The sequence below is a fragment of the Lontra canadensis genome, unplaced genomic scaffold (genome assembly GCF_010015895.1).
Source record: "Lontra canadensis isolate GAN:19392208 unplaced genomic scaffold, GSC_riverotter_1.0 scaffold228, whole genome shotgun sequence".
Classification (NCBI taxonomy): domain Eukaryota; kingdom Metazoa; phylum Chordata; class Mammalia; order Carnivora; family Mustelidae; genus Lontra; species Lontra canadensis.
Window position 1 is genome coordinate 565,172 of NW_022631222.1, and position 26,273 is coordinate 591,444.

At 39.0% G+C, this 26,273-nt stretch overlaps 2 protein-coding genes across 3 annotated transcripts in view; one reads left to right on the forward strand and one right to left on the reverse strand.

Annotated features, from left to right (window-relative positions):
• NINL (ninein like) overlaps positions 1-26,273 on the reverse strand; it is a 156,933-nt gene that overhangs the window by 112,806 nt on the left and 17,854 nt on the right. The window contains exon 2 of one of the 2 annotated variants that reach the window (XM_032849436.1): positions 19,312-19,490. The gene's annotated coding sequence lies outside the window, so the exon portion shown is untranslated. Of the gene's footprint in view, positions 1-19,311; positions 19,491-26,273 lie in introns of those variants that run through there. The other variant, XM_032849435.1, reaches the window with a different exon arrangement.
• Positions 8,051-10,215, forward strand: LOC116862236 (serine/threonine-protein phosphatase 2A 55 kDa regulatory subunit B alpha isoform-like). The gene has a single exon (XM_032849437.1). It carries the CDS (start codon positions 8,142-8,144, stop codon positions 9,483-9,485), a length of 1,344 nt encoding a protein of 447 aa, XP_032705328.1. The 5' UTR covers positions 8,051-8,141; the 3' UTR covers positions 9,486-10,215.

Below are 26,273 nucleotides of genomic sequence, written 5' to 3' on the forward strand. Positions count from 1 at the left end.
TAGTAAGAAGTAGACACAGCCTATGTCCCCATTTCATACACATAGCAGCACACACCCAGAAAGTCCTTTGTTCATTTCCTAATATCAAGCAATAGAAGCAAGACATAGAAGTTTGCATCTTCTGCTTTTCTCAGGAGGCTGTTCTGCTGCCAAAGCCTTATCAAATTCTCCGGGTTTTACGTGTTTTCTAACACTGTTACTTTTCAGCAATTCCCTGCAAGGTTCTATCTTCTCAAGAGACTTGCAGAGCCTGGTTCAATATAAGTGATTATCATGTGATCAGAGGGTCCAGGAGGCAACTGTACACCCAGGGGCCTCATTCGTGTGAACAAAGCCATGTCAAGGGCTCTGTGCTCCCCAAAGATCCAGGGTCCCAGAGCATGTTCACTCCCTATCAAACGAACCCAGATAATACAGTGTGCTCAGCTCAGCGTGGGAGCAGAAGGAAGATCAGGATTAAACTAAAACTGCAAGGAGTGCATTAAAAGTGAGGAGGTGCCTGGTATACATATGTCGATTCCACAGGAAGTCAGGGCCAGTTTATTTTTTAAAAGTTACAAAGTAAACAGCTTCATTCAACAAATATTTATTGAGGACTACCACGTGCCTGGCACCAAAAATATGACCTTGGGATACTGCAGAAAAATAGACAAAATCTTTCACTTTGTGTAGCTTACATTCTAGTGGGGGCAGACAAATACAATAAACATATAAATTATATTTTAAATGGTATTAAGTGGTATGAAGAGAACTAAAACAGGAGCAGGTTGGGGAGAGGCTTGGAATTTTGAGTAGGGTGAGTTGTGAAGAGTTCTCTGAGAAGGTGACTTTCCTGCATGTATGAAGGTGCCCACCACTGGTTTGCACACACATGCTTCAGAACTGACCAAATAGGGCCCCAGATGATTTCAGGGGATCCCCAAGCCCCCAAGTATCCCCCTGCATACTTATAAACCTGAAATTTCCTTAATGAGAAAGGAAAAAATTCTATTTAACACCATATTACCCAAGAGAAATATCTAATGATTTCAAAAAAAGCTAGCACTCAATGCCCCAGTGTTCATAGAAGCATAGGGCTGAGGATGGGCTTTTTTGCTCAGTCATGAGAGGGGTAAAGCATAAATTCCAAGAAGATGGGGGTCACTGAGTCAGGAGGAAGAGCCAGGGAGGATGGAGATGACAGGAGAACTTCTCAGACTATACTCATTCAGGTTCAGCTACCCATGACTGGTTTAAGGTATGAGCATATAGTATTTTTGTCCTGCAGCTAAAGTACAGGCAATTCCAGTACACTAACTTTATGAAGTTTATTCAAAATAATTTAACAATGGCTCAACATCCTGGACATTCACGAATTATGGCAGTACTCTGCAGAATCCTTGCTCTCGACACTGTTCACACTAAGGTGGGAGATGAAGCTATGAACAGGGCTTCTTGGGTAATATGGTGTTAAACTCTGGTCTTACACGTTCTCAGGAGTCATTGTTTTCTCTGTGAACGTGAATTACTTTTTCAATCTGTAATCACCCTTCCAATGAGTTCTGCCTCAAAAATTCAGTGCTAGTGTTAGCATTTGAGTTATGAATTAGAGCCAAGCAATTCTACTCTAGTTTCCTGGCTAATAAGCAAACACCAGAGGCAAACTTAATTCATAAATTACACACCTTGAACAAATAACATCATGGCCCACTGTGCAAGGTAGAAGACATAAGCAATCATGTGATGCCTGGTGGACAAGGCCTGTGGAGGGGCAGGGCTGAAGGGGGTGGGGTGGAGGCAGCCAGAGACAGTGGCAGCACACGCTGGTAGAGACATGTCAAACCCACAGCACCACACCACAGCAGTCAGGGTTTGGTCATGTGCTCTATGGAGATTTTGTTCGGGCAGAAGACACTATTTATTATAGAAAATTAAAATTAATTTGATTTTTAGTGGTCTTATAGCTTTACTATTACTTAAATCATAAATATATTTTGATTGCACAATTGTGTAAAACTTATGGAATCTATTCTACAAACTTAATTATGTGAAAAATGCCTTTTTTTCTTTTTTTAAGTTACACTTGGTTTTGGGCCCCAAAATTAGCAAAATGCTGATAGGCTAATAGTTATACTGGGACTCTCACTGGCAAAATTAAAGGTTTCCAGATATTTGGGGAGACTGGGAAGATGGTGGCATAGGAGGACCCTAAACTCACCTCATCCCCATACATACAACTAGATAACACTCACATCAGTGTAAGTAACTCAAAAAATAACCCAAAGACTGGCAGAACAAATTCCACAACTACAGGCAGAGAAGAGACCATACTGAAGAAGGCAGGAAGGGCAAAAATGTGGTTGGGGAGCTAAATGGATTGTGGCTATCGACAGTGGGGAGGGAGCCGGGGCCACAAAGAAGGGCAAAAAAACCCAAAAACCAGACTATCATACCAGGGAGCCTGCACAAGGAACACAAGATCCCCCTAACATTTGGCTTTGAAACCCACAGGGGGTAAATTTCATGAGTTCATGCAATCTGCCTGGAATTAAAGCCTGCTATTATAAAAAATCAATAGGCTTGGCTTCAGGAGAGCCCAGAGGGCATTAGGAAGCTGAGTCCGTGCCCTTAAAGAGAGAGCACAACAAATAACCAGCAGAGATACAGCCTGGAAGAGCAATTTGAAAAAATGCCTCCGGTCAGGAGATAGAGTTATTTATTCATTTCAAGAGTGTGGCCCTGAGAAGCAGGGATCATAGGAAGACTCTTCTAGGAAAAAAGGAGCAGCAGGCATCATTACCCTTCCCTGTCCCTCAGCATAAACGCCTACCCATCTGCAGAAACCAGCATAGCACCCACACCAAGCCCCAACCCCCCATTCTTCAGTAGATCCACCTTTCCCAATCATACTTGCCTCAGGCCTGGCACTGCAGGCCCCCTCCCCTACAAGACCTGCATAAATACCACCAATACTTCATCTCCCAAACCCTGCCTATTGTAGGACCTCAGTTCCAACAGTGGCAGCAGGTCTCATTTTGCAAGCAGTGGCAGCAGGTCTCATTTTGCAAGTGCACACCTTGTTAGAATGCCCCCCACCTGGCTAGAGACCAAACACAGCCTACAACAGGCAAAGAGGGATGATGTAGAGGCTAGACTGAAGGCAAAATCAGTCAGGAGTTAACAGCAGGGCATATGGAACACACATAGGAGACACTCCCTGAAGCACCAGGTCCTGAGGAACAGGACAACCTTTTCTTCATAAGGCTATCATCTTCAAGAGATGATATAGCTGACTTCCTAACACAGAGAAACAGACAGAGAGTTAGAAAAAATGAGGAGACAATGGAATCTGTCACAAATGAAAAGAACCAGACAAAACCACAGCAAGAAACCTATGTGAAAAGAAGATAAGTACAATTAGATACCACCTCACACCAGTCAGAATGGCTAAAATAACAAGTCAGGAAATGACACATGTTGGCAAGAATGTGGAGAAAGGGGAACCCTCCTACACTGTTGGTGGGAATGCAAGCTGGTGCAGCCACTCTGGAAAAGAGCATGGAGGTTCCTCAAAAAGTTGAAAATAGAGCTACCTCGTGACCCAGCAATCACACTACTAGGTATTTACCCTAAAGATACAAATGTAGTGATCCGAAGGGGTACATGCACTTGAATGTTTATAGCAGCAATGTCCGCAATAGCCAAACTATGGAAGGAACTAGATGTCCATCAACAGATGAATGGATAAAGAAGACATTGTATATATATACAATGAAATACTATGCAGCCATCAAAATAAATGAAATCTTGCCATTTGCAATGACGTGCTTGACATGAATGGAACTAGAGGGTATTATGCTTAGCGAAATAAGTCGATCAGAGAAAGACAATTATCATATGTCATATGATCTCTCTAATATGAGGAATCTGAGAGGCAGGGCGGAGGGTTGTGGGGGTAGGAAAGGAAAAAATGAAATGAGATGGTATCAACAGGGAGACAAACCATACGAGACTCTTAATCTCACACACACATACAAAAACAAAACTGAGGGTTGCTGGGGGGTGAGGGGGTATGGATAGGGGAGTTGGGTTATGGACATTGGGGAGGGTATGGACTATGGTGAGTGCTGTGAAATGTGTAAGCCTGATGATTCACAGACCCGTACCCCTGGGGCAAATAATATACTATATATTAATACCAATAATTGAAAAAAAAAGAACATAGGAAGAATAAATATTGTGAAAATGTCTATGCTACCTAAAGCAATCTACACATTTAATGCAATCCCTACAAAATCCCATCCATTTTTTTTTTCAAAGAAATGGAACAAATAATCCTAAAATTTATACGGAACTAGAAAAGACCTCGAATATCCAAAGGAATATAGAAAAAGAAAGCCAAAGTTGGTGGCATCACAACTTCGGACTTTAAGCTCTATTACAAAGCTGTCATCATCAAGACAATATGGTACTGGCACAAAAACAGACACATAGATCAATGGAACAGAATAGAGAGCCCAGAAATAGACCCTCAACTCTTTGGTCAACTAATCTTCGACAAAGCAGGAAAGAATGTCCAATGGAAAAAAGATAGCCTCTTTAACAAATGGTGTTGGGAAAATTGGACAGTCACATGCAGAAAAATGAAATTGGACCATTTCCTTACACCACACACGAAAATAGACTCAAAATGGATGAAGGACCTCAATGTGAGAAAGGAATCCATCAAAATCCTTGAAGAGAACACAGGCTGTGTGACCTCTTCGACCTCAGCCACAGCAACTTCTTCCTGAGAACATCGCCAAAGGCAACAGAAGCAAGGGCAAAAATGAACTATTGGGATTTCATCAAAGATCAAAAGCTTTTGCACAGCAAAGGAAACAGTTAACAAAACCAAAAGACAATTGACAGAATGGGAGAAGATATTTGCAAGCGACATATCAGATAAAGGGCTATTATCCAAAATCTATAAAGAACTTATCAAACTCAACACCCAAAGAACAAATAATCCAATCAAGAAATGGGCAGAGGACATGAACAGACATTTCCGCAAAGAAGACATCCAGATGGCCAACAGACACATGAAAAAGTGCTCCACATCACTCGGCATCAGAGAAATACAAATCAAAACCACAATGAGATACCACTTCACACCAGTCAGAATGGCTAAAATTAACAAGTCAGGAAATGACAGATCCTGGCGAGGACGCGGAGAAAGGGGAACCCTCCTACACTGTTGGTGGGAATGCAAGCTGGTGCAGCCACTCTGGAAAAGAGCATGGAGGTTCCTCAAAAAGTTGAAAATAGAGCTACCCTATGACCTAGCGATTGCACTACTGGGTATTTACCCTAAAGATACAAATGTAGGGCGCCTGGGTGGCTCAGTGGGTTAGGCCACTGCCTTCGGCTCGGGTCGTGATCTCGGGGTCCTGGGATCAAGTCCCGCATCGGGCTCTCTGCTCAGCGGGGAGCCTGCTTCCCTCTCTCTCTCTCTCTGCCTGCCTCTGTCTACTGTGATCTCTCTGTCAAATAAATAAATAAAATCTTAAAAAAAAAAAAAAGATACAAATGTAGTGATCCAAAGGGGCACGTGCACCTGAATGTTTATAGCAGCAATGTCCACAATAGCCAAACTATGGAAAGAACCTAGATGTCCATCAACAGATGAATGGATAATGAAGATGTGGTATATATATACAATGGAATACTATGCAGCCATCAAAAGAAATGAAATCTTGCCATTTGCAACAACATCGATGGAACTAGAGAGTATTATGCTTAACGAAATAAGTCAATCAGAGAAAGACAACTATCATATGGTCTCCCTGATATGAGGAAGTGGAGATGCAACATGGGGGTTGTGGGGGGTAGGAAAAGAATAAATGAAACAAGATGAGATTGGGAGGGAGACAAACTATAAGTGACTCCTAATCTCACAAAACAAACTGAGGGTTGCTGGGGGGAGGGGGGTCGGTGGGGGGGGGGGGGTTATGGACATCGGGGAGGGTATGTGCTATGGTGAGTGCTGTGAAGTGTGTAAACCTGTCGATTCACAGACCTGTACCCCTGGGGATAAAAATACATTATATGTTTATAAAAAAAATTTAAAAATTAAAAAAAAAAAAAAAAGAAGATAAGTAATATACCTGATAGAGAATTTAAAGTAATGGTCATAAAGATACTGGACTGGACGAAAGAGTGAAGGACATTGGTGTGACCCTCAACAAAGAGATAACAAAAGAACCAATCATAGGGCACCTGGCTGGCTCAGTAGGTAGAGTGAGTAACTCTTGATCCCGGGGTTGTGGGTTTGAGCCACAAAATGGGTGTGGAGATTACTTTAAAAAAAAAAAAAAAAAAAAAGGAAAGAAAAAGAACCAATCAGAGATGAAGAACACAAAAAATGAAATTAGGGGTACCTGGGTGGCTCAGTGGGTTAAGCCTCTACCTTCAGCTCAGGTCATGATCCCAGAGTCCTGCATCAGGCTCCCTGCCCCATGGGGAGTCTGCTTCTCCCTCTGACCTTCTCCCCTCTCTTGCTCTCTCTCACTGTCTCTTTCTGAAATAAATAAATTTAAAAAAATACACTTGATGAAATAAATAATGAGGCTAGAAGAAGCAGAGGAACAAATTAATGACCTGGAAGACAGAGTAATGGAAAGCAATCCAGCTGAACAAATGAGAGGGGAAAAAAATTACACAAAATGAGAACAGATGTGAAGAACTCAGTGCATAATGATGTTTGCATTATAGGGATCCCAGAAGAAGAGAGAGGAAAGGAAGCAGAAATTTTATTTGAAGAAATAATAGTTGAAAACTTTCTTAATCTGAGGAAGGAAACAGATATTCAGATCCAGAGGCACAAAGACCCCCTAACAAAATCAACCCCAGGAGGTCCACATTAAGACCAATAGTAATTAAAATAGCAAAAAGTGGTGATAAAGAAAAAAACTTAAAAGCAGCAAGGGAAAAGACAGCTACACACAAGAGGAAGCCTCCATAAGCTTATCAGTAGATTTTTTAGCAGAAATTCTGCCAGAAGAGGATGGCATGATATATTCGAAGTACTGAAAGGGAAATACCTGTAGCCAAGAACATTCTATCCAGCAAGGCTATCATTCAGAATAGAAAGAGAGAGAAAGAGTTTCTCAGATAAATAAAAACTAAAGGAATTCATGACCATTAAGCCAGCCCGACAAAAAATATTAAAGAGAACTCTGAGTGCAAATGAAAGACCATAATTAAGACTATGAAAAGTAAAAAACACAAAAGCAGTTAAAATAAGTACAATTTAAAAATCAGTCAAGGACCAATAATATGTTATATGTTAATTAATTGAATTTAAATTTAAAAAGTTTTAAAATATGAAGAGATTATGCTGAGTGAAATAAGTCAAGCAGAGAGAGTCAATTATCATATGGTTTCACTTATTTGTGGAGCATAACAAATAGAATGGAGGACAAGGGGAGTTAGAGAGGAGAAGGAAGTTGAGGGAAATTGGAAGGGGACGTAAACCATGAAAGACTATGGACTCTGAAAAACAATCTGAGGGTTTTGAAGGGGCGGCTGGTGGGAGGTTGGAGGAACCAGGTGGTGGGTATTGGAGAGGGCACAGATTGCATGGAGCACTGGGTGTGGTGCAAAAACAATGAATACTGTTACATTGAAAATAAATTTAAAAAATTAAAAAAAAATTAGGTGGGGAAATAAGATACAGGCCACAATAATGGTGGTGATAATAATAATTATTATTATTATTTGTGATGAGAGGGCTCAGTGAACATAGCTTCATCTTTTCATCCCAGAGGAAAAGCATTGAAGATGGTGGGGTGTGTGTATCTACCCTTAGCACTGTGGAAGGCTGTTTCTCATTAGCATCTTCCCATGGCATAACTGGGTAGAATTGTTACATTGCTTCTGTTCACAGGAGTTGGTTCGTGCATTCCTTCTTTCATCGATTCATTCAACAATTACTTAATAATTGCTTTCTATCTACAAAGTACTGGAAAATAAATCATATTTTAAAAAAGTAAAAAAAAAAGTTTTAAAAATATACTATATTTTGATCCGCCCTCTCTACCCCCCCATCCCCAGGTGAGGGGGGTGAGTTCAGGAAGCAGAGACCCCGAGGAACCCAGCAGGGTCACCATTTGCAGCGCAACATGGCAGGAGCTGGAGGAGGGAACGATATTCAGTGGTGTTTTTCTCAGGTGAAAGGAGCAGTAGATGATGATGTAGCAGAAGCAGATATAATTTCTACGGTAGAATTTAATCATTCTGGAGAATTACTAGCAACAGGAGATAAAGGTGGTAGAGTTGTCATCTTTCAACAGGAGCAGGAGAACAAAATCCAGTCTCATAGCAGAGGAGAATATAATGTTTACAGCACCTTTCAGAGCCATGAACCAGAGTTTGACTACTTGAAAAGTTTAGAAATAGAAGAAAAGATCAACAAAATTAGGTGGTTACCCCAGAAAAATGCTGCTCAGTTTTTATTGTCTACCAATGATAAAACAATAAAATTATGGAAAATCAGTGAAAGGGACAAAAGACCAGAAGGGTATAACTTGAAAGAGGAAGATGGAAGGTATAGAGATCCTACTACAGTCACTACACTACGAGTGCCAGTCTTTAGGCCCATGGACCTAATGGTTGAGGCCAGTCCACGAAGAATATTTGCCAATGCTCATACATATCACATCAACTCAATTTCTATTAATAGTGATTATGAAACATATTTATCTGCAGACGATTTACGGATTAATCTTTGGCATCTGGAGATTACAGACAGGAGTTTTAATATTGTGGATATCAAGCCTGCCAATATGGAAGAGCTAACAGAGGTGATTACGGCGGCAGAATTCCATCCAAACAGCTGCAACACGTTTGTATACAGCAGCAGTAAAGGAACTATTCGGTTATGTGATATGAGGGCCTCTGCCCTCTGTGATAGGCATTCTAAACTGTTTGAAGAACCTGAAGATCCCAGTAACAGGTCTTTTTTTTCTGAAATCATCTCCTCTATTTCTGATGTAAAATTCAGCCATAGTGGTCGATATATGATGACTAGAGACTATTTGTCAGTCAAAATTTGGGACTTAAATATGGAAAACAGGCCTGTGGAAACATACCAGGTTCATGAATACCTCAGAAGTAAACTTTGTTCACTGTATGAAAATGACTGCATATTTGATAAATTTGAATGTTGTTGGAATGGATCTGACAGTGTTGTCATGACTGGATCTTACAATAATTTCTTCAGAATGTTTGACAGGAACACAAAGCGAGACATAACCCTAGAAGCATCACGGGAAAACAACAAACCTCGCACAGTTCTGAAACCACGAAAAGTCTGTGCAAGTGGCAAGCGAAAGAAAGATGAAATAAGTGTTGACAGCTTAGACTTCAACAAGAAAATCCTTCATACAGCCTGGTACCCCAAGGAAAATATCATTGCTGTAGCTACTACAAACAATCTGTATATATTTCAAGACAAAGTGAATTAGGGTTGGCATTCCCAGCAGAAGAGCCCACTTCCTGCTTAGTTGAGATAGTTGAATCTAGCATTCGTACCTAAAACAGAGAGAGGTCCATTGTGGCGCCCCTTTCCAGTGTTTGACAATGTGCCATTCGACAACACATTTTTTATAGCTACATGGAGAAATCTCTGTGGATTCATCACTGTGGTGTTCTCCATGTCTGCTAGCCATGTAGGTAAGGGTAGGGCACTTTTAATTTAAATGACTTCTTGCACCATCTTGCCTAATGGACTAGATTGGACTGTATCAACATTGATTTACTCCACTTTTTATGCCTTCCATTGTGATGACGTCAAACACAGTGAAAGCCTTCAGTCATGCTTATGGGATTTAATTGTGTATCCTCATTACTGTATCATTTGTGGGGTACACCCCTCCCCCTTTTTTAAATTAAATACAGCTCATTCTTACTGTGGCTTGTAGCATTCCTCCTCTTCTGGCCTCCTGGACTCTTCCCCTTCATCTCTTTTACCCTTGCCCCCTCCACCCAGTCTTGGTGGTGGTATATTAAAAAAAGGAAGAACGAAAGCACACAAAATGAGTCAGTTTGGGGTCAGTGGTAAAGGGGGTATATGTTGCGAACAAATGTTTTAATAACAGTTGGCTGTAATCACTCCTTGCCGTGTCTGGCACCGAAAATAAGGAAAAAAATACTACTACTGAATAAAAGTGACAAAGAATGGAAAAAAAAAAAAAATATATACTATATTTTTTTTTAAAGATTTTTTATTTTATTTATTTGACAGACAGAGATCACAAGTAGGCAGAGAGGCAGGCAGAGAGAGGAGGAAGCAGGCTCCCCGCTGAGCAGAAAGCCTGATGTGGGGCTTGATTCCAGGACCCTGGGATCATGACCTGAGCCGAAGGCAGAGGCTTTAACCCACTGAGCCACTCAGGTGCCCTAAAAATATACTATATGTTAATTAATGAATTTAAATAAAATAAAATAACTTTTTTAAAATTTAAAAAAAATAAAAATCAGTTGAGGAATTCACAAAGAGAATGTAAAATGTGACACCATACACCTAAAATGTAGATTTGAAGATAGGGAGAGGAGTAAAGAATGGGTTCAAACTTATGTATCTATTAATATAAGTTGCTATATGTAGAAGATGTTAGATATAAACCTAATAGTAACCACAAATCAAAAACAAGTGATAGATATGCAAAGAATAAAGAGAAAGGAATTCAGCTATAACACTAAAGAAAAGCAGTAAAACCATGAAAAGAGAGCAAGAGAAGAGAGGGTAAAAGAAAAACTATTTAAATAACCATAAAACAAGTAACAAAATGGCAATAAATACAATCAATAATTACTTTGGAAAGTAACTGGATGAAATGTTCCAATCAAAAGAATAGGGTAACAGAGTATATAAAAAAAAAGACTCATCTATATGCTACCTACAAGAAATTCATTTTAGATCTAAAGACACTTTGGACTGAATGTGAGAAAATGGAAAAACATTTATCACACAAATGGATGGCAAATGAAAACCAGAGTGGTAATACTTATAATGGAAAAAATAGACTTAAAAACAAGACTGTAACAAGAGACAAAGGAGAACACTATATAATAATAAAGGGGACAATCCACCAAGAAGATATAACAACTGTAAATATTCACCCAACATGGGAGCACTCAACTACATAAAAAAGTTAATAACATAATAGAACTAATCAACAGCAATGCAATAATAGTAGGGGCCTTGAACACCCCAACTGCATCATGCACAGTTCATCCAAACAGAAAATTAGCAAGGAAACAGTGGCTTTAAATAACACACTGGACCAGATGGACTTAACAGACATATTTAGAACATTCTATCCTAAAAGAGCAGAATACACATTCTTTTCAAGTGCACATAGGACATTCTCCAGAAGAGATCACATATTAGGCTGAAAAACAAGTCTCAACAAATTCAAGAAGATCAGAATCATACCATGCATCTGTTCTGACCACAACTCTATGACACTAGAAATTAACCACAAGAAAAAATCTGGGAAGACCACAAACACATGGAGATCAAACAACATGCTACTGAACAATGAATGGGTCAACCAAGAAGTCAAAGAAGAAATTAAAAAGTACATGAAAATGAAAGCACAATGGTCCAAAACTTTTGGGATGCAGCAAAAGTGATTCTAAGTGGGAAGCATGCAGCTATACAGGCTTACCACACAAAGGAAGAAAAAGCTCAAATGACCTAACTTACACCTAAAGAAACTAGAAAAATAACTACAAACAAAAACTAAAACCAGCAGAACAAAGGAAATAATAAAGATTAGAGCAGAAATAGGTGATATAGAAACTTAAAAAATAATAGAACATCAATGAAACCAGGAGCTGATTATTTGAAAAGATCAACAAAATTAATAAATTTCTAGTCAGACTCATTAAAAAGAGAGAGAGAGAGAACTTGAATAAGCAAAATCACAAATGAAAGGAGGAATATAGTAACTAACACTACAGAAATATAAACAATTGTAAGAGAATATTATGAAAAACTATAGGCCAATAAATTGGAAATACAGAAGAAATGAATATATTTCTAGAAACATATAATCTAAGAAAACTGAAGCATGAAGAAATAGAGAATTTGAACAGACCAATTACCAGCAAAAAACTCCCAACAGGGGCGCTAACTGGTTCAGTCAGTAGATCATGCAACTCCTGATCTTAGGGTTGTGGGTCTGACCCTCACATTGGGTATAGAGATTACTTAAAAATAGTATCTTAAAAAACAAAAAAACAAAAACCAAACAACTTCCCACAAACAAAAGTCCAGAACCAGATGGCTTCACAGGGAATTCTACCAAACATTTAAAGAAAAGTTAGTATCTACTTTTATTAAACTATCCCAAAAAATAGAAGAAGGAAAACTTCTATGAGACCAGTATTACCCAGACACCAAAACCAGGGAAAGACATGACCAAAAAAGAGAACTATAGGCCTGTTTCTCTGATGACTATAGATGCAAAAATCCTCAACAAAATAATCGCAAACTGAATCCAACAATACATTTAAAAAAAAATCATTCACCATGGGATAAAGAAGATGTGAGATAGATAGATAGATATAGATATAGATATAGATATAGATATAGATATAGATATATAGTGGAATACTATGCAGCCATCAAAAGAAATGAAATCTTGCCATTTGCAACGACGTGGATGGAACTAGAAGGTATTATGCTGAGCGAAATAAGTCAATCAGAGAAAGACAATTATCAAATGATCTCCCTGATATGAGGTATTTGAGAGGCAAAGTGGGAGGTTTCAGGGGGTAAGGAAGGAAAAAATGAAATAAGATGGGATCAAGAGGGAGACAAATCATAAGAGACTCTTAATCTCTCAAAACAAACTGAAGGTTGCTGGGGTGAGGGGGGTAGGGAGAGGGTAGTTGGATTATGGACATTGGGGAGGGTATGGGCTATGGTGAGTGCTGTGCAGTGTGTAACCCTGACGATTTACAGACCTCTACCCCTGGGGCAAATAATACATTATATGTTAAATATATATATATATATATATATATATATATATATATATATATATAAAATAGTAAAAAAAAATCATTCACCATGGTCATGTGGGATTTATTAGGGAATGCAAGGGTAGTGCAGTATTTGCAAATCAATTAATGGGACACATAACATCAATAAGAAAGGATAAAAACCATATGATCATTTCAATAGATGCAGAAAAAGCATTTGACAAAGTACAACATCCATTCATGATAAAAACCCTCAACAGGGGCGCCTGGGTGGCTCAGTGGGTTAAGCCTCTGCCTTCGGCTCAGGTCATGATCCCAGGGTCCTGGGATCGAGCCCCGCATCGGGCTCTCTGCTCAGCAGCGAGCCTGCTTCCCTTCCTCTCTCTCTCTCTCTGCCTGCCTCTCTGCCTACTTCTGATCTCTGTCTATCAAATAAATGAATAAAATCTTTAAAAAAAAAAAAAAAAACCCTCAACAAACTAGATCTAAAGGGAACATACTTCAATATAATAAAGGCCATATATGAAAAATGTGAAAAACCCACAGCTAGCATCACCCTCAATGGTGGAAAACAGAGAGCTTTCCCTTCAAGTCAGGAATAAGACAGGGATGTCCACTTTTACCTCTTTTACTCAACACAGTAGTGGAAGTCCTACCCACAACAATCAGACATCAAAAAGAAATAAAAGGCATCCAAATTGGTAGAGAAGTAAAACTTTCGGTATTTGCAGATGACATGATACTGTATATAGAAAACCTGACAGGGCATCTGGGTGGCTCAGTCAGTTAAGAAAACCTTAAAGACTCCACCAAAAAACTGCTGGAACTGATAAATGAATTCAGGAAAGTCACAGGATACAAAGTGTTCAGAAATCTGTAGCATTCTTCTACACTAATAATGAAGCAGCAGAAACAGATATTAATAATCCCATTTACTATAACACCAAAACTAATTAAATATCTAGGAATAAACCTAATCAAAGAAGTGAAAGACTTGTATCTGAAAACTATAAAATACTGATGAAACAAACTGAAGACAACACACACACACACACACAAAATGGAAAGACATTCTATGCTAATGGATTGGAAGAACAAATATTGTTAAAATGTCTATACCACCCAAAGCAATCTATACATTTAATGCCATCCTTCAAAATATCAACAGTATTTTTCACAAGAAAACACCAACCCTAAAATTTGTATGGAATCCCAAAAGACCCCGAATAACCAAAGCAATCTTGCAAAGGACAAAACTGGAGGTATCATAATGCCTGACTTCTGTATTAGAAAGTTGTGGTAATCAGTTTGGTACTGCCACAAAAATAGACACATAGATCAACAGAACAGAACAGAAAACCCAGAAATAATTATATGACCACAATTTTATGGTCAATTAATCTTTAAGAAAGTAGGAAGAAATAGCCAATGGGCAAAAAACAGTCTCTTCAACAAATGGCATTGGGAAAACTGGACATCTACATGCAAAAGAATGAAACTGGACCACTTTCTTTCACCATACATAAAACTAAACTCAAAATGGATTAAAGATCTAAATGTAAGCTCTGACACAAAAATTCTAGATGACAGCACAAGCAGTAATTTCTCTGACATCAGCTGTAGCAACATATTTTTAGCTAGCTCTCTTGAGGCAAGGGGGAAAAAAAACAAAATAAACTAGTAAGACACATCAAAACAAAAAGTTTCTGCACAGCGGGGCGCCTGGGTGGCTCAGTGGGTTAAAGCCTCTGCCTTCGGCTCAGGTCATGATCCCGGGGTCCTGGGATCGAGCCCCACATCGAACTCTCTGCTCGGCAGGGAGCCTGCTTTCCCCTCTATCTCTGCCTACCTCTCTGCCTACTTGCGATCTCTGTCAAATAAATAAATAAATAAAATCTTAAAAAAAAAAAAAAGTTTCTGCACAGCAAAGGAAATAATCATCAAAACTAAAAGGGAAACTACTAATGGGAGAAGATATCCAATATTGGCTTAGCATCCAAAATACATAAAGAACTAATACAAATCAACACCCCAAAAAACAAATAATCCAATTTAAAATGTGCAGAAGACATGAACAGACATTTCTCCATACAACTGTTTAATCACTGCATTGTACACCTGAAAGCTAATATAACACTATGTGTTAACTATACTGGAAATAAATTTTTTTTTAAAGATTTTATTTATTTATTTGACAGAGAGAGATCACAAGTAGATGGAGAGGCAGGCAGAGAGAGAGAGAGAGAGAGAGAGGGAAGCAGGCTCCCTGCTGAGCAGAGAGCCCGATGTGGGACTCGATCCCAGGACCCTGAGATCATGACCTGAGCTGAAGGCAGCGGCTTAACCCACTGAGCCACCCAGGCGCCCTGGAAATAAAATTTAAAAACTTAATGAAAAAATTGCCGGGGCGCCTGGGTGGCTCAGTCGTTAAGCATCTGCCTTTGGCTCAGGTCGTGATCCCAAGGTACTGGGATTGAGCCTCACATCGGGCTCCCTGCTCAGTGGGAAGGTTGCTTCTCCCTCGTCTATTCACCCTGCTTGTGTTCCCTCTCTCACTGTGTCTCTCTTTCTCTGTCAAATAAATAAATAAAACTTAAAAAAAAAAAGGGAGGGGGAGTTTCCAGATCTGTATTAGATACATTTAAAGCTACTGTTCTTCGCCTTGGGAGGATGAGAATCCAAGAGGCAGTATTAGCTTAACTCCTAAACATCCTGTGTCTAGTAATTACAGAGAGAATTTCTGGCTGCTGGGTGACAGTTATAAAATAACCCAGCCTCAAGAAAGTTGTAGCATCTTACCTGATATATAGCATCTTTCCCTGTGCAAAGCAGTGATCAGATCACAAGAAAGGATGAAATTTTGGATTCCATGGCATCACTGAACAGACTGCAGGTATAGTTTTGTTTTGTTTTTACCTGATTGCTATTAAGTGTTGTTTAATTGATACCTGTATAATGTATAGTCCAAGACTCCCTTTTATTATAATCAAGAGGCAAGGTTATGAGGGGGGAGTGTCTAACTCTCATCTATTTTTGAATCCCATGTGGCAGAAAGCCTCTAGCAAAAGAAACCTAAAATTTATAAAGGATCAACTTGTCCTAAGTCAGTAGGAAGCTCATGACTCTGAGAGTCAGGCCTCCATATATCTGTGCCAAAATGGGCACAGGAATTTTTGCTGAGCCAAGGCCTGGGGCCTAGCATCCCCGAGTGTTCCATCAGCTATTAACCTCTCCCTCCAAAAGCCTGTACTTCCCCAGAATCTTCAACAAACTGTGCTGAAGATCTCTTCTCTAGGAGCCTACAGTTCCTTTCCTAGTCTTCAGGGATCTCCCTCATGAAGTTTAATGCCCATTACCAAGATACTCATTGTCTGTTCTCCCTAACAGATGGAAAAGGGAGCAGCTATCGAAGGATTATGAATAACCGCAGCAAAATATCTCTCGGATATGAAAGTGAAAGAAACAGATTGTCAGGTAAAGAAAAACAAAGAAAGCTCATCACCAACAGACCTGTTCTAAAAGAAATGCTAAAGGAAATTCTTCTGATGGAAAGGAAATAATACCAGGAGGAGAGTGGAAATTTTAGAAATAAAAGAGGAGCAACAGAAATGTCAAATAGCTATGTGAGTATAAGAGACTTTTTCTTCTCTTGAATTCTTTAAAACAGGTATGACACGTAACACTGAACAATCTTCAGTGTGATAAAGATGTAACACATAAGTAAAGGAACCTATGTGACAGTATGGTTTCTATGTTCTACTTGAAGTGGCATTATCTACTTGTCCACCCTTCCTTCCTTTTTTTTTTTTTTTTTTTTTAGAGAAAGAGCAGGAAAGGAGCAGAGGGAGTGGCAGGGAAAGAATCTTAAGCAGACTCCACACTCAGTGCAGAGCCTAATACAGGGCTCAATCTCACAACTCTGATATCATGACTTGAGCCAAAATCAAGAGTTGGACATAACCGACTGAGCCACACAGGCACCCTGCATTTTCTTTCTTTTCTTTTTTTTTTTTTTAAAGATGTTATTTATTTTAGGGAGAGAGAAAGATATGTGTATACATGAGGTGGGGAAGGCACAGAGAACAAGGGAGAGACTGGGAGAGGGAGAGGAAAAGAATCTCAAGCAGATTTCACATGCTCGATGCACAGAGCCCGACTCAGGGCTCAATTACATGACCCTAGATAATGACCTGAGCTGAAACCAAGAATCAGATGCTCAACTGACTGATCCACCTAGTCACCCTGCATCTTATTTCTAAGTAGACAGAAAAGTTGAATATGAATACTGTAATTCCCTAGAACTACTAAAACAACTATACAGAGATACACAGTCAAAAACCTCAACAGACTGATTAAAACGGAATACTAAAGAACATTCAAGCAATCCAGGAAAGGGAGAAAAATAAAAACATAGGTGTCAGTTATATGTTAATTATACCTCAGTAAACAGAGACACAAACACACACAGAGGACAGAGAGAATATAAATAACAAAATGATTGAAATAATCCAAACATATCAATAGTTACATTAAATGTAAGTACTCTAAACACACTGATAAAAAGAGAGGATCTATCAGACTGAAAAAAAAAATTTTTTTAAACATTTTATTTATTTATTTGACAGAGAGAGATCATAAGTAGGCAGAGAGGCAGGCAGAGAGAGAGGAGGAAGCAGGCTCTCCACGGAGCAGAGACCCCGATGCGGGGCTTGATCCCAGGACCCCAGGACCATGATCTGAGCCGAAGGCAGAGGCCTTAACCCACTGAGCCACCCAGGCGCCCCAGACTGAAATTTTTTTAAGAAGACCTAAATATCCTCTTTACAAGAAATCCACTTCTCATCTCTTAGTAAATACATGAATTCCTGTTGTCATCTGAAATAAATTATGACTGAAATGTTAAAAAAAAAAATCCACTTCTAATATAAGTAGAAGGATGCTATTTTTTTTCCATGTGGAGTGACTATATTAATAGCAGAAGAAATAGATTTTAGAGTAAGGAAAATGACCAGAAATAAAGAGGAACATTCAATAATGATTTCAAAATGTATTTTTTTCATCTGGAGTAACTATATTAATATCAGAAGTACACTTAGGAGTAAGGAAAATTACCAGAGATAGAGAAGAATATTAAATAATGATTTCCAAATGTCCGTTCACCAAGAAGACTTAACAATCCTAAATGTAAATACAGTACTTCTCCCTTATTCACAGTTTCACTTTCCAGGTCGTCAGTCAAGGTCTGAAAACAGATGATCCTTTTGACCTGTGGTAAGAAGGTCAACAGCACACTAACACTATATCAAAATGCCTATTTCATTCACTTCACTTCATCTCCTCATGTAGGCATTTTTTCTTCTTACATCATCACAAGAAGCATAAGTACAGTTGAGTAAAACATTTTGAGAAAAAGAGACAATATTCACATAACTTTGATGACAGTATATATTGTTATAAATGCTCTATTTTGTTATTAATGTTATTGGTCTCTTATTGTGCCTAGTTTGTAAGTTAAGCTTTAACATAGGTATACATGTATGCAAAGGAAAAAACATAGTACATATAGGGTTCAGTTCAATCCAGTTTCAGGCATTCACTGAGGGTCTTGGAACATATCCCCCGCAGGTAACAGGGGGCTACTATATACTTAAAAATGGGCCAAAAAAACCACAAAGCTAAAACTGATGAAACTAATACCACTTCCAACACATAAATAGTACTAGTCCTCCACACAAGAGAAAAGACTGAACAAAATGAAAATCAACAGGCTGTTCTAGATCCATCAGAATGAGGTTACAGGGAAAACTGCTCCCAAAAACCAGAGACTCAGACCCAGGAATACAGAGAACCACAGCTTTGCTGGAACAGAACCCTCCAGAGCCCTTGACTGGCTGAGTGCATAAACAGTAACTGACAACTGCTGGAGGCCAACTGTGGAAAGTGGAGTTTAAAACTCACAGGCCCAGTCTTGAGGAAAAGGGAAGGAACATGCTTTCACGAGATTTTACTCCAGGAGTCCCACCAGCTTCTCATGGTGTAGACTGCAAGGAAAAATTCCCTCTCGCTTTGGGCAGAGGTGAGATTAAAACTAATCATTATGAAATGCACCTTGAGAAAAGTTAACCATCTTGAAAACTCGCCCATACCAAAGGCCCTCTTGCAAGGAAAAGTACTTTATCAAAACTTTATCTCACCTGGGGGAAGACTGGCAAGTGGGGCCTCCCCTAGCCCTCCTGTCTCACAATAGAGAGGAAAAACAAAACAAAACCAAAAAAGTAAAGGCTGAGAAGGACTTACCAAAGGCACACTCCAGGGCCTCAGTCCCACAAAAACTTGAGCGCTGACTCACAGGACTGCAGAATGCCTTCCATGCCCAACAGCTCACAACATCCACAGGGCTCCAGTGTAACAGCAGCTGATTACAAATGAGAGACGTAAGATGAAGACTCAATTTCTGATGGAATTTCTGGGGAAACCTACAGATAGTAGAGAGACAAAAAAAGGACACTTGAAGAATCTGAACCCTCTGACATCTACAACTACAGCAAACATCAAACATAGCCTAAGTCCTACCCAGATAACAAAACCTCACACTAAAGGTCTATTTACTTCAGTTCTTATTACCTCATGTGTCAAGTGCCACTGTCAACAAAAAAATTACAAGACGTGGGGCCACTAGCTGGAGCAGTTGGTTAAGCATCCGACTCGGTTTGGGCTCAGGTTGTGATCTCAGGGTCTCGAGATCGAGCCCCATGTCCGGCTCCATGCTTGGTGTGGAATCTGCTAAAGTCTCTCCCTCTCCTTCTGACTCTCCCCTCACTTTCTCTCTCTCAAATAAATAAATCTTAAAAAATATATATATAGGGTGTGCTAATGTCTGAAGAGACAAAGCAAACATGAACTCAACTCAAATATGGAAAAGATTTCACAATGATCAGATTGAGCGTTTAAAATAACTATGACCAGGGGCGCCTGGGTGGCTCAGTGGGTTAGGCCTCTGCCTTTGGCTCAGGTCATGATCTTAGGGTCCTGGAATCGAGCCCCGCACCAGCCTCTCTGCTCAGCAGGGAGCCTGCTTCCCCCTCTCTCTCTGCCTGCCTCTTATGCCTACTTGTGATCTCTCTCTTTCAAATAAATAAATAAAATCTTTTAAAAAAATAAATTAAATAACTATGAGTAATATGCTAGGAGCTCTGGGCAACTGGGTGGCTCAGTTGGTTAAGTGACTGCCTTCAGCTCAGGTCATGATCCTGGAGTCCCAGGATCGAGTCCCACATCAGGCTCCCTGCTCAGCAGGGAGTCTGCTTCTCCCTCTAACCAACCTCCTCATGTTCGCTCTCTCTTTCTCTCTCAAATAAATAAAATCTTTTTAAAAAATATGCTAGTAGCTCTAACAGAGAAGAGTGAACAACCCACAAAGACAAAGGGAATTATAAGCAGAGAGATGAAAACGCAAAGAATCAAAAGAAGATCCCCAAAATCAAAATACTCTAAAAGAAATGAAGATTGCCTTTGACCCACTCACCAGCACACTGAAACATATGCATAAATGGAATAAGAGAGGAAGAAACAAAGAAAAGAGAAGGAACATTTGAAGTATTAATAGGTGAGAATTTTCCAAAGTTCATGGTAGACACCAAACCACATATCCAGGAGGCTCAGAGAACATCAACCAGGATAAATACCCCCCAAACCCTCCACCTATACATATCAAACTACAGGAAACCAAAGACAAATCATGAAAAAAGCCAGGGGAGGAAATACCTTACCTACTGCTAAAAAGAAACCACACATCTAAAATGGCAGCATTTGGGCCAAGTTACCAAACGGGGTTTTAATGCCTAACTTAATTATACTTTCAACCTGCCCCAGAAATGAAGTCTTAACAGATTGGAATTTTCTGACTGGCACCAGCAAGGCAATCTGTCCCTTACAAGCCCCCAAAGGAAGATGAGGTAATTGACCTTACCCCTGCATTTCCCCTAAGGCAAGGTGACTTTGCCTGAAACAATCCTTTCTTTTCTTTTGCTAGTAACTTTCTTGCCCCACCCTTCTTCTATTAAAAACCTATTTTGTACAGCTCCTATGAGCTCCCCTCTACTTGTTAGATGGGATGCTGCCTCAATTCATGAGTTGCTTAATAGAGCCAATTCTATCTTCTAGTACACTCAACTGGATTTTTGTTCCTTAACACTATAGAGAAGAAAAGTAAAGAATTACATCCAACTTCTCTGAAACCAAGCAAGCAAGAATAAATGAAGGTAAATAAAATCTTTCTTCTTATTCTTAACTAATTTAATAGATAACTGTTCAAACTCAAAACAGCACCAACGTGCTAGGTAATTATAGCTTATGGATAAGTGAAATAAATGACACCAATATTATAAGGAATGAGACAGAGGAATTGGGAATATTCTGTCCTGAGATACCTTCACTATCTGTAAAATGGCATGGTTTTATCTAAAAGTAGACACAGATTACAAATGAATCTTGGACAACATACCTTTGAACTGCATAGGTCCACTTATACACAGATTTTTTTCAATAAATACAGTACTGTAAATGTGTACTCTCATCCTTATGATTTTCTTAATAACATTTTCTTTTCTCTAGCTTATTTTGTTGTAGGAATACAGTATATAACATATATTACATAAAAAATATTTTAGTCGGGGCGCCTGGATGGCTTAGTGGGTTAAAGCCTCTGCCTTCGGCTCAGGTCATGATCCCAGGGTTCTGGGATCGAGCCCCACATCGGGCTCTCTGCTCCGTGGAGAGCCTGCTTCCTCCTCTCTCTCTGCCTGCCTCTCTGCCTACTTGTGATCTATCTCTGTCAAATAAATAAATAAAATGTTTAAAAAAAAATTTTAGTCAACTGTTTGTTATAGGTAAGCTGTCCAATCAATAGAAGACTATTAAGTTTTGGGGAAGTCCAAAGTTACATGTAGTTTTGACTGCTGTGGGGCAGGCCCTTAATCCCCAGCATTGTTCAAGGGTCAACTGTAGTTGTAACTGTATATTGCAAACTCTAGAGCAACCATTAAATTTTTTTTTTCAAAAGAGTTGATATGCTATGAGAAGAGAGAAAACAGAATCACATAAAATGCTTGATTAAAATCAGAGAAGGCAGAAAAAAAGGCAGAAAAAATTAAAGGAAACAAAGAAGGGGTGCCAGACTCATTCAGTTGGTAAGAGCATGTGACTCTTGATCTCAGGGTTTTAAGTTTGAGTCCCACACCGGATGTAGAGATTAGTTAAAAATAAAATCTTTATTTAAAAAAAAAAAAAAAAAAGAGCAGTGCCTGGCTTAGTCAGTTGAGCATCTGACTCCTGATTTCAGCTCAGGTCACGATCTCAGGGTCTTGGGATCCAGCCCCACATTGGGCTCTGAGCTCAGCATGGAGTCTTCTTGCCCTTTTCCCTCTGCTCCTCTCTACTCTCTCTCTCTCTCTTCCTCAAATAAATAAATAAAATCTTAAAAGAAAAAAAGAAAACAAAGAATAAATGCAATGAACAGTTACAAATATGTTACTTATTGATCAACTATATCAATGATCACTTTTAATATGAATGGTCTAATAAATACACTAATCAAAAGACAGAGGCTCTCAGTGTGGAGAGAAAATTAAGACCCAACTCTGTATGTGTATGTGTGTGTGTGTTTATATATTTATTTTAAGTATGCTCCACACCCAGTGTGGGGCTTGAATTCATGAACCTGAGATCAAGAGTCACAGGCTCTACCAATGAGCCAGCCAGGGACCCCAACACCCAACTATATTTTGTCTACAAGAGACCTGCTTTAAATATAAAGGCACACATAGGTTAAAAGAGAGAAAGGAAACTATCCCATGCTAACGTTAATCAAAAGAAAGCTGCGGAGAAAGGGGAACCCTCTTACACTGTGGGTTGGAATGCAACTGGTGCAGCCACAATGGAAAACAGTACAGAAGTTCCTCAAAAAGTTAAAAACAGAGCTACCCTCTGACCCAGTAATTTCACTACTGGGTATTTATCCAAAGGATACAAACATAACGATTTGAAGGGACACCTGCACCCCAGAGTTTATAAGAGCAATGTCAAAAATAGCCAAACTAAGGAAAGAGCCCAGATGTCCATCGACAGATGAATAAATTTAAAAAATGTGGTGTATATATACAATGGAATACTACTCAGCCATCAAAAAATGAAATATTGCCATTTGCAATGATGTAGATGGAACTGGAGTGTATTATGCTAAGCAAATTAAGTCAGTGAAAGAAAAATAAATACCAGATGATTTTACTCATATGTGGAATTTAAAAAACAAAACAGATGAACAAAGAGGAAGACAAGGAAAAATAAAATAAGATAAAATCAGAGAGGGAGGCAAACCATCAGAGACTCTTAACTACAGAAAACAAACTGAGGGTTGCTGGAGGGAAGATGGGTGGGGTGGGGTAACTGGGTGATTGATGGGTGTTAAGGAGGACACATGATGCAATGAGTACAGGTGTTATATGTAACTGATGAATCACTAAAATTTTACCGCTGAAACTAATAATATAGCATATGTTAACTAAATTGAATTTAAATAAAATTTTTTTAAAAAGCTGGAGTAGCTATATTGATTTTAGAACAAGGAAAATTATCAGGGACATTATGCCATGATAAAGGGGACAGTTCTCCAAGGTAACATAACAATCCTTGAGTGTATGAACCTAACCACAGAGTATCAAAACACAAGAGGCAAAATCTGATAAAACTGCCAGGAGAAAAAGAAACATCCACTCTTACAGGTGGACATGTCAACACCCTTCTATCAGTAACCAACACCTCCAGCAGGCAGAAAATCATTACAGCTAGAGTTGAACAGAACAGCGCCCTAACACTACACCATCAAAGAAGACACCAGCACAATACACCTTCTTCTAAGCTGGAAGTCAGTAACAGAAAGATAAGAGTAAAATCTCTAAACATTTGGAAATCAAACAGCGTACTTCTTAATAATCCACTGGTCAAAGACAGGACATCTCACGGGAAGTTTTTAAATATACTAAACTGAATGGAAATGGAAGTGCAGCCTATAAAAACCTGTGCAATGTAGCTAAAGTAGCTCTCAGAGGAAAACCTATAACACTACATACTTGTATTAGAAAAGTTCACGCTAAAAATCAGAAAAAAAATTCAACTATCCATTCATGATAAAAACTCTCAGCAAACTATGAATAGAAGTAAACTTCCTCAAGCTTCCACTTCAAAAACTAGAAAAAAGAGCAAAATGAACTTAAACAAGCAGAAGAATGAAAATAAGAGAAGAAATCAATGAAATTGAGGCACAAAATAGAGAAAAAATCAGTGAAACTCAAAGCTGATATCCGTTAGAGCTGATTGATAAACCTCCAACAAGACTAACAGAAGAAACAAAATAAAGAAGACACAAACTGCCATTAGGAACAAAAGAGAGTATCTTTACAGGTTCTGTAGATATTGAAAAGACAAAAAAGTAAGACTATGAACAAGTAAGTTCAGCAACCTAGATGAAATGAGCCAATTCCTTAAAAATCACAAAGTATAAAAAATTTTCCAATACCAAATTGATAATCTAAATAATAACCCTATAACTATTAAAAGAAATTGAATTTATAACTTAAAATCTTCCAAAAATATATGGGGGTGATCAGGCCACATTATCTGTCATCCCATTGATTGCCAGGATTGAATGAGCTGGTCTGACTGGCTGGGTGGCAGTTCCCTTCCTCCCTTACCACTACATGTGTGTCCCTTCCCAAGCTGCACATGGGATCAAAGAGGACCACCTCCCCCAATTTAGGAGGACCATTCTTTGGTCAAGGATATATAACTGGCTGTGCTCCTCTACTAGAACCTCCAAAAAAGCTCTCAAAGTCCATTTGTAGGAGAATGTAGGGTAGTCAATCTTCCAAGACTCCAGCCACATCCAAATGAGGTGCTGCATGTGGCAGTCTGCCTTTCTTAAGAATAATAAATACTTCCAAAAAACCCAAAGCAGCAGACCCAGCTGGTTTTACTAGCAAATTCTATCAAATACTTAAATTAAAAGTAACACCAATTCTATATAATATCATCTAGAAAATAAAGAGGAGATAATGCTTCAACTCATTTTATGAGGCCAGCATTACCCAGATAACAAAACCAGAAAATCACAATACAAAGGGAGGGGCGCCTGGGTGGTTCAGTCAGCTAAGCAACTGCCTTCAGCTCAGGTCATGATCCTAGGGTCCTGGGATCAAGTCCGCATCAGGCTCCCTGCTTGGTGGGAAGGCTGCTTCTCTCTCTCCCTCTGCTGCTCCCCCTGTTTGTGCTCTCTCTCAACCAAAAAATAAAATCTTAAAAAAAAAAAAAAAATTCAAAGGGAAAGCACTAAGATCAATATCCTACATGAATACAAATGTAAAATTCCTCAACAAATTAGCAAATCAAACATAGGCATATATAAGATGAGATACAGATGAGATACAGAATATATAAGATACACTATGAGGTAGGTTTACCACAGAAATGCAAGACTTTTCAAAAATCAATGATTAATCGTAACAACAGACTAAAGAAGAAAAACTACAAGATCACATCAATGGATGCAGAAAAAGCATTTCAAAAATTCAACAGCCCAAGGAGGTGGGTGGGGCATGAGTGTAATAGGGAAGGGGATTAAGAATATACTTGTCCAATGGGCACTGAGTAACATATAGAATTGCTGATTATTGTACACCTGAAACTAATAGTACCCTACATACTAACACTGTTAATGACAGTGCAATTTAAAAAAAATAAACAAAAAACAAAAACAAACGAAGATTGTACTTATCTCCACAAGCACCAATAAATGTATAGAACTGCTGAATTATACTGTAAACCTGAAACTATATTAATTACACTTGAATAGAAAGTTTACACCAGGGTGCCTGGGTGGCTCAGTCATTAAGCATCTGCCTTCGGCTCAGGCCATAATCCTAGTGTTCTGGGATCTAGCCCCACATCATCGCATCATCGCATCATTGCATGATCGGGCTTCCTGCTCTGCGGGGAGCCTGCTTCTCCCTCTCCAGCTCCCCTCTGCTTGTGTTCCCTCTCTTGCAGTCTCTCTCTGTCAAATAAATAAAATCTTAGAAAAAAAAAAAAAAAAAGTTCACGCCAAATTTTTTGAAAAAAATTCAACATCCATTCATGATAAAACCTCTCAGCAAACTATGAATAGAACTTCCTTAAGCTGTTAAAGAGCATCTACACAAAGCCCACAA

Coding starts and splice junctions, on each gene's coding strand:
- LOC116862236 (XM_032849437.1), top strand. CDS start 8,142: ATGGCAGGAGCTGGAGGAGGGAACGATATTCAGTGGTGTTTTTCTCAG.